This window comes from Medicago sativa, chromosome 6 (assembly GCF_051527215.1).
Source record: "Medicago sativa cultivar Bolivia chromosome 6, Bolivia_mono, whole genome shotgun sequence".
NCBI lineage: Eukaryota > Viridiplantae > Streptophyta > Magnoliopsida > Fabales > Fabaceae > Medicago > Medicago sativa.
Genome location: NC_140754.1, coordinates 70,485,209 through 70,494,291, shown reverse-complemented (window position 1 = coordinate 70,494,291; position 9,083 = coordinate 70,485,209). Strand labels below are relative to the sequence as shown.

At 32.3% G+C, this 9,083-nt stretch overlaps 1 protein-coding gene across 2 annotated transcripts; it reads left to right on the top strand.

Annotated features, from left to right (window-relative positions):
- Window positions 1-3,562: 3,562 nt before the first annotated feature.
- Window positions 3,563-8,837, top strand: LOC146916578 (cysteine-rich receptor-like protein kinase 15). Of its 2 annotated transcripts, none has more exons than XM_085718610.1 (8): window positions 3,563-5,373; window positions 5,452-5,574; window positions 5,690-5,811; window positions 5,986-6,196; window positions 6,311-6,545; window positions 6,647-6,800; window positions 7,045-7,541; window positions 8,003-8,837. In XM_085718610.1, the coding sequence occupies exons 1-7, from the start codon at window positions 3,846-3,848 to the stop codon at window positions 7,273-7,275; spliced, it is 2,604 nt and encodes an 867-aa protein (XP_085574736.1). In that variant the 5' UTR covers window positions 3,563-3,845; the 3' UTR covers window positions 7,276-7,541; window positions 8,003-8,837. The 2 variants fall into 2 exon arrangements, with proteins under 2 accessions (XP_085574736.1, XP_085574737.1); XM_085718611.1 differs by having other exon boundaries at window positions 5,986-6,046; window positions 8,003-8,808.
- The last annotated feature ends 246 nt before the right edge of the window (window positions 8,838-9,083 follow it).

Genomic DNA, 9,083 nt, shown 5'->3' with positions numbered 1-9,083 from the left:
GCTTGTGGTGTGGAAAATAAAGGACTAAAGGCCAAACAAAAAGTATATTTGATTGGGCCACTTCACATTATTATAGGTTACATCAGAGACTAAAAACAATCGTTTTTAAAGTTGTAGGAATTCAATCAGGACAAAAAAATTGCAAGGAGATAAATCCATATTTAAACAATTCTTCTTATTTATTTATTAAGTTTTTAGGAAAAATATTATTCTAATTTTATTTTATTTGTAGTTAACTAAATATTTTATCGGCTAAATTATACTTTCTTTTCCTTTAAATTATTTTTAGTTTTCAATTCCATCCCTTGAATTTGTTTGCTCTATCATTTAATGACACTTTGTTCTCTTAAATTTTTGTTACTTTTTTATATCTTAAATCACATCTATTATACGATTTTCCTCCTGCGTTAGCAACTTAAAGAGCTAAAGTGTCATGCGTTTGTAACTTAAATAGATAAACAATTATTTTAGTCTTTAAATACGTAAGACCCTATTAATTCAATCCTTAAATATATAAAAATTACTAAAAACACACTAGAGATGTGTTTTCAATTTTGGTATATTTAAGGATTATAACGTTTTATATCTTAAATCACATCTATTATACGATTTTCCTCCTGCGTTAGCAACTTAAAGAGCTAAAGTGTCATGCGTTTGTAACTTAAATAGATAAACAATTATTTTAGTCTTTAAATACGTAAGACCCTATTAATTCAATCCTTAAATATATAAAAATTACTAAAAACACACTAGAGATGTGTTTTCAATTTTGGTATATTTAAGGATTATAACGATATCGCCTGACACGTTGAGAGATAAAAAGCTTGGGATCTTGGAGTGTGCTTCTCTCAAGGTCCCAGGTTTGATTCCCTCTGGTGTCAATTTCGGTGGGCAAGTCCATACATAGCTAAAAATCTGGCTTCAAATGAATCCCCCGCTTGTGATAGCTAGCTACTCTATTCATAGTTTACAATGACTTAAGCCCTAAGAAATATATCACTAGAATGTTCCACAAGAAACCATGTGCTTTTAGGTCAGAAATAAACTAATAGGTAGCTTGTCCATGAAGCTAAAAGCAACAAAAGAGATCCTGGGAGCTGGCACGGCCGTGTGGCTGGTGGCACTAGCCGTGTCAAGCTTCTGACTTGGGGGACGTCATATTTTTGTATTGAATCTTCGTATTTTCAGCCCGAATCAACTCTAAATCCCTTTCTTTTGCTCCAAGACTCAATCTTTAGAATATTTATTCCTCAAATTAAATAACTTGCAATTGAAGTAAAATAGTTCTAAAAAGGAAATAAAAACAAATAAAATCTAAATAAAATAGACTCAAATAATATATTTAAAACACTAATTATTGACTCATCATGAGGTATAATATATTTAAAACACTAATTATTGACTCATCATGAGGTGAGTAGAAGGAAAAGCTCATAACATAAGAAGAGATGGCCTCTAAAATCGACTTAATCATTACCTCGTGGCCTGCTTTGGATAGGCATTTGTTGCTCTAAGAATTGATTTTTTGCCACACATGAACCTTACACATCATAGACGAAAGTCTCAATCTCTCAAAAAAAAAAAAAATAGACGAAAGTCTCAAATACTTATACGTACCACGCACAAATTGAACCCTTAGAAAAATATTGTATTTTTTATTATAAAATAGACAAATAATTTGAAAAAAAAAAACATCTAATTTAAGGCGGAGAAAGTAACTGGTCTAGAGAGATGAACTAAACTAAATCCACTTTTAAAATTTTAGAGAGATTATTTTTTTTGGGTTTGCACGGGAAGAATGAAAGATGAGAGCAAGTCAATGGTTAAGGCAGGTCAAGCGAAAATGAACAATAATTAGCCAAAAACAACAACTGGAAAAAGCTTGTGCTGTGGTGTGGAAAATAAAGGACTAAAGGCCAAACAAAAAGTATATTTGATTGGGCCACTTTACATTATTTTATTATAGGTTACATTAAAAACAATTGTTTTTAAAGTTGTAGGAATTCAATCAGAACAAAAAAATTGCAAGGAGATTAAAATCCATATTTAAACAATTCTTCTTATTTATTTATTAAGTTTTGAGGAAAAATATCATTCTTCTTGTATAATAATTTTATTTTATTTGTAGTTAACTAAATGTTTTATCGGCTAAATTATACTTTCTTTTCCTTTAAATTATTTTTAGTTTTCAATTCCATCCCTTGAATTTAGTTACAACTTTTTATAAATTACTATTGTCGTATTAATATTATATTTAAAAATAAAGTTTCAATAGATATATGTGATTTTGAGAGTGTTTTTTTTTGAAGAAACGTGATTTTGAGAGTGTTAAGTGTTTGTAGTATAAATTGTGGGTTTTGTTGATCGATACTTTCTCAAAGCATTTTTCAATTTTTTATTTTGTAAAACATTTTATTTCCTCACTTTTCACTTTTGGATTTTGTCATCTCTTTGATTATTTCATTGGTTTCTATGACATGATTGAATTTTAGAACTTTTTTTATTATATTTTGCTTTTCTAATTACTCTTTTTTTATATGCAAAATAAGAAGTAATTTGCACTTACTACGGTCCTAGCCATGTAGAGATTATGCTCTAACCATATTTCATTGTTTTCTAAATACAACATTATTTTTTGACAAAATCGACATACTTGCTGTTGTACGAAGATAGGTAAAATCCACTATATCAGCATCACAATCTGGGAATGACTTTTATCTCTTCATCTAACAGTCATCCATGACCCAAATGTCTACATAAGCGTGGCACCTCTGCCACGCCATAATCACACTTTTACGTGCCTCTCTCTCTCTCAAATACTGACTTGAACGTCAAAGCGTGTGTCGGTTTTGTAGGTACTAGAGTTCCCCCCACCGTACTAGTCCGCCGCAGCACAAGAACCACCATCGTGACATCTGTAAGCTTTGTTCCTGAATTGATCAAATGGATTGTACTCCTCTCCTCGATGTCAATTTTGGTTTGTTATTTTGGCTTCTTAAAAAAAAAAATTATTCACTCCATTCCAAATTATACGTTGTTTTGAGAAAAATAATTTTGTCGAAAATTATAAGGTTTTTTTACAATATCAATGAAGTATTAATGTTACTTTTTCTATTATAATCTTAAATATTTATTAATATCTCGTCTTTCCAACCTTTAATTTATCCTTCCTACATTTTAGTAAGGACACTTTTGTAAAACTACTCATACTATCTCTTTCACAGACAAAATTAATTATATTTCTTAATATGCGTGAAATGATTAAAATGACTTATAATTTGGGACGAATTAAGTATAATTTAATATATTCCCTCAAAAATAATTTAATATAAAAATCATGCACATTATACAAATTTATATATAAAAAATAAAAAAACGGTCAATGATATATAAAAAATAAAAAATGGGCACAATAATATTCTTTATCATTTTCTAATATTCTGACATATTGTTAGCCAACCACTTTGTACCAGTGAATAAAAACTATTATAATGTTTTTACCATTAAAACTATCTTTATCATTAATTCTTTATATTTCTCAATTGTAAATGAGCTTTGACGCACATCTCATGTTTAGAAGCCCACAGGCAGTACTAAGAATAAGCGTTCATGAAGTCGTGCGATTTCATGGAAATGGCATGTCGTGCATACAGCCGTACTATTAATTGATCTATCAAAAATATGTAAAGTGGTACAATAATTCAATGTAGCATTTATTTTTCAAAATACTCATGATAGATGAGGACATTAGCTTTTTGCGTACAATGTGCTATAGTGTTCACCTTGATAAAATTGTGTCTATAACATCATTGCAAATCAAAGAGACACATTAAAAAAGAAATTCCATGGCTTACTCTACAATTCTCCTTTTATCTATCTTTATCCATGTTAGATTCCTCTTTTGTGCAACTATGGCACAAGACTCTCCATTATATATTTATAGAAATTGTCCTATCAATGTTACCACACCCAGCAGCAACTTCCAAAGCAATCTCAAAAAACTCTTCTCTTCATTGTCATCAAAAGCCATAGGCAACACCAAATTCTACAACACCACAGTCATTGGTATAAATCCAACGGATTCTGTCTATGGATTGTTCATGTGCAGGGGTGACGTCTCCCATCAAGTCTGTCATGAATGCATAGTTAATGCAACCCAAAAATTGTCCTTAGACTGCCCTTTATCCAAACAAGCCGTGATTTATTACGACGACTGCCTTGTTCGTTACTCTGATAACTATTTCTTTTCCACCGTTGATACAAGTTCTGGTTTTTGCATGTTTAACACAGACGTCGTCTCAAACGCAGAAAGCTTCATGCATTTATTGTTTTCGACGATGAATAAAACAGCAGAGCAAGCAGCAGGTCCACTTACTGGTGACAAGAACAAGATGTTTGCCACAAAAGAAGCACAAATTTCTGAATCACAGACCCTTTACTGTCTAGTTCAGTGCACGCCGGATTTGTTGCTCAGTGATTGCAGAACATGCCTCGGTCGTGCTATTAGGCAACTTTTAAATGCGTATGATGGAAACATAGGTGGGAGAAATTTATATCCTAGTTGTAATATTAGGTATGAACCATATCCTTTTTATCGGTCTATTAACGCTCCATCACCAAATGAGTTTGTTCCTCAAACAAATGATTCGAAACAAGATTCTAGATTTTCACAAGATCCAATTTATCTTTCTTATAATTGCTCAAGAAACCACCGGACAATTACTAACAAAAACTTCAAATTACTTCTCTCTTATTTGTCTGACAATGCCGCAAATGACAACAAATTCTATACTGTTGACGTGGAAGAAATGGTGTGGGGCCTCTTCTTGTGTCGAGGTGACCTTCCCGTTCGCCTCTGTGCTCAATGTGTGAACACTGCAACGGATCAAATATACGCAAAGTGTCTTTCATGTCCAAAGGGTATAATTTGGTACAACAACTGCTTGGTTCGCTATTCAGATGATAATTTCTTCGGTAACATCGAAACAAGTCCTATGTATAGAGATATAAATATCACCAAATATCCCATCAGATCCCAAAACTTGTTCACTAGTACATTATCGAATCAGTTATCTCAACTTGCGGATGATACAGGGAACAGTTATGAAAAATATATGACTAAATCATTAAAACTGAATAAAGTACAAACCTTGTATACTCTTGGACAATGTACGCGAGATTTGTCTACTCAGGATTGTGCTATTTGTCTAAAAGATGTGATCGCTACAGCTATTCCATGGTCAAAATTGGGTAGTGTTGGGGGAAGAATTATATATCCTAGCTGCAATCTGAGGTTTGAATTGTTTCCATTTTACATGGAGGGTGACGAAGCTCAGCCGCCTGGGAGTTCTTCCCCATTACCAGGAAGTGCAGGTGAAGTTTTTGTTCAAGTAGAATTCTATTTCATACATTGAAATTATGAGATTTATAAATGTTAATTATTTTGTGCAGAGAAACTGAAAATTATCTTCATTGTTGTCCCTACCATTGTTTTGGTGATGCTCTTTTTTGTTGGCTGCTATTTGCTTAAGAAAAGGGGAAGAAAGAGTCGTAGGACCATTCTTCGAGAAAATTGTAAGTACTGTATTATTTATGTATGATGAAAGGGTCTTTTGATCTTGCAATTTTTTATAAGATTTAAGAATTTAATAACTTAATTTAAAAACTAAATGAAATAAATTTTTTTTAGTTGGTGAAGAAAGTGCCACTTTAGAGCCATTGCAATTCGACTGGGTGGTAATTGAAGCAGCAACCAACAACTTTTCTAAGGACAATTACATTGGCAAAGGCGGGTTTGGAGAGGTTTACAAGGTGAGAAATCGCATTTCAAAAATAGGAAAAACACATTTGAAAAATTTCAAACCACTGTTTTGGTATTTTCGAAAATGTGTTTTCACGATTTCAGTCTATATCAATTGAAGAAGAAAATTCATAACCAAATAACGTTGTTTGACAGAAGACGGATCCTTATATTCTTGTTTTTAGGGTATACTTGCTGATGGACGAGAAGTGGCTATAAAAAGGCTTTCAAAAAGTTCTAATCAAGGTGTAGAAGAGTTCAAGAATGAAGTTTTATTGATAGCCAAGCTTCAACATAGAAATCTAGTGGCTTTTATTGGTTTTTGCCTTGAAGAACAAGAGAAAATACTTATTTATGAATTTGTGCCCAATAAGAGTCTTGATTACTTTCTATTTGGTTGGACACTTTTCACTTTAAACTCTTTCATTTGTCAATATTTAGATTGATGAATCACATATACAACTTTTTTCTATATACGGACTTAATTTAATTTTGTGAACTATTTTGTAGATTCTCACCAACAAAAGTTAACTTGGGTTGAACGCTTCAACATCATAGGAGGAATTGTCCGAGGGATTCTTTATTTGCATGAACATTCTCGACTCAAAGTTATACATCGGGATCTCAAACCTAGCAATATTCTATTAGACAAAAATATGATTCCTAAAATTTCAGATTTTGGTTTGGCTCGAATTGTTGAAATAAGTCAAGATGAGGGAAATACAAACAGAATTGCTGGAACATTGTAAGTTTTGAATGTTGACCCCTGTGTTATCTTTTTCTACTTTTTTTTACAAATCTTTTCGCACTACTTCATAATTAAAATACATTTAATTTATTTTGCAGTGGTTACATGTCTCCGGAATATGTAATTCTAGGACAATTTTCTGAAAAATCCGACATTTATAGTTTTGGAGTTATGCTTTTAGAGATTATTGCTGGAAAGAAGAATAAAAGTTCATTTACTCCACACCATGTTGCTTATGACCTCTTGAATTATGTGAGTGTAATTATCTAACAATAGTACCCTTTCATTTTTCCTATTATGATAAATACATCTCTAGTCGGAATTTAAAACAATCTTTAGTCAAATTTTACATATTTTCTGATTAAATTTCAGATTACTTGAGTTTTTCCCCTAGTAATCGAAGAGTTAAGAACAAAAAAGAAAATCCTCTGCACTTAAGTATATCACATATGACCAAGATAATAATTGAGAAATTTAATTTCACACATTAATTCAGGCATGGAGACAGTGGATGGATCAAACACCTTTAAGCATTTTGGACCCAAATATTCAAGAAGATTATTCTACAGCTGAAGTCATTAAGTGCATTCAGATTGGTCTGTTATGTGTTCAACATGTTCCGGATGCTAGACCTTCAATGACGACAATTTCTTCTTACCTTAGCAGTTATGCAGTTGAATTACCAACTGTCGCCTTGATTCTCCTAAGAATTTTGCTCTTTACCTAACAAAAATTGCTCGCTCCCATCTAAAAAGACCATATTGCCCCTACGTGAGTTAACTCACGCAAAATGAGATAACTCATGCTAGTTGTGTTTTCTACGTGACTTATGTCACGTTGCGTGAGTTAAGTCACGCTGCGTGCTCTTTTAAGGCCATGCAGAAACTCATTTCCTCATTTCCAATCTCAAATCTCTCTCAAATCTCTCTGAAATTACCCAAATTCGAAATTCCTTCAACTACAAATCAAACAACACTCCAATAACAAGAACAAGTAAGTTTTCACTTAAATTATGTTGGTACTTGGTATGATAAAAAAATCACTTAAATTAGAATTTTTTTAGTTTTAGTGTTTTGTTGAAATTTTAATTTTTTTGGCAAGAAATGATACAATGTTACATGTAAATGACTTATATTGCTTAATTGTTATGATATTTAGATGTTTGCATGTACTGGTCAAAAAAAAAAAAATAGATGTTTGCATGTTTATGTTAGATTTTGTTCACTTATATTAGATTTTTTTTAGTTTTAGGGTTTAGTTTAAATTTTGTTTTTTTGGGCAAGAAATGAAACAATGTTACATGTAAATCACTTATATTGCTTAATTATTTAGATGTTTGCATGTTTATGTTGTAGTTATGAGTTTTAGGGTTTATGTATAATTTGCACTCCAAGTGTTTGATGAAATGTTTGAATGAGTTTTTCATTAATTGTTTTTAATTTCTTATTGTGGAGATTTGAAACAATGACCGAAATGTTCGACGTTCATGCACAATTCAATGGCGGAGAACCTCAGAGGTTGAAGGTTTGGCACCTTGGTGTCACGTTAAGAGGTATCAAGGATCAGCTGAATGAATTCAACCAAGGATTCAACCCCGGAGACACAAGGAGGGTGGAATACATTCGGTATAAACTTCCAACGCTCGACTATGGGAGAATATCATTCAGTTGGCTGGAATTAACGAACGACGATAACGTGGGGAGCATGTTTTGAGAGCACAACATGTTCCAGTGGATCGATATGCGTGTAACGTTGCTGAGATCAACTGAAGATATTATCAACAGTTTGATTCCTCTAGAAGACCGTGATTAGGTAGGGAATGAACCTTCCAACTACAACAATTGTCTTACCTCTGAAATGGGGTAATTCAAACTTGTTAAACAACATTTCTCAAGCATTCACCGGACAATTCTATTGTTCCTTTCAAAAGATTAAATTCTTGTTAGTTTGGTTTAGATGATCGTATTGAAATGTCAAGGAATGCACCTCATTCTTTTGACACATCAATACCATCATCTAAATCAAGTTGACAACCAACAATTTAATCTTTTGAATGGAACAATAAAACTTCCGTGTGAATGCTTGAGAGTTGTCGTTTAGCAAGTTTGAATTTACTCCATTTTAGAGGTAAGATAATTGTTGTAGTTTGAAGGCTCTACCCGAATGTAATGTAATGTAATGATAGGACATATTTAGGAACTTTACGTAATGTAATGTAACTTTTATTCGAATTTATTTAATACACAACTTTATTCGAATTTATTTGATACGCAATTTTTATTCGAGGAATAGCGATGTGGAGGAGGGTATTTATAGGTGGTTTAAGGTAACATAACACTTAATGAGGTCAAAAAACGTGAAAAAAGTTAAAAAAAAATTAAATACGTGTAAAAACCATTTACAATGTATTAAAATGCATGAACAACCGGTCAACCTAGCGTGAGTTAACTCACGCAAAATATAACACCAGCGTGAGTTAACTCACGCTGCTATGGTCGGTTGTTCATGCACCAAGAACACGTTTTTTTGGACGGT

Coding starts and splice junctions, on each gene's coding strand:
- LOC146916578 (XM_085718610.1), top strand. CDS start 3,846: ATGGCTTACTCTACAATTCTCCTTTTATCTATCTTTATCCATGTTAGA. Junction 5,374..5,451: donor CCCATTACCAGGAAGTGCAG/GTGAAGTTTTTG, acceptor TATTTTGTGCAG/AGAAACTGAAAATTATCTTC. Junction 5,812..5,985: donor GGTTTGGAGAGGTTTACAAG/GTGAGAAATCGC, acceptor TCTTGTTTTTAG/GGTATACTTGCTGATGGACG.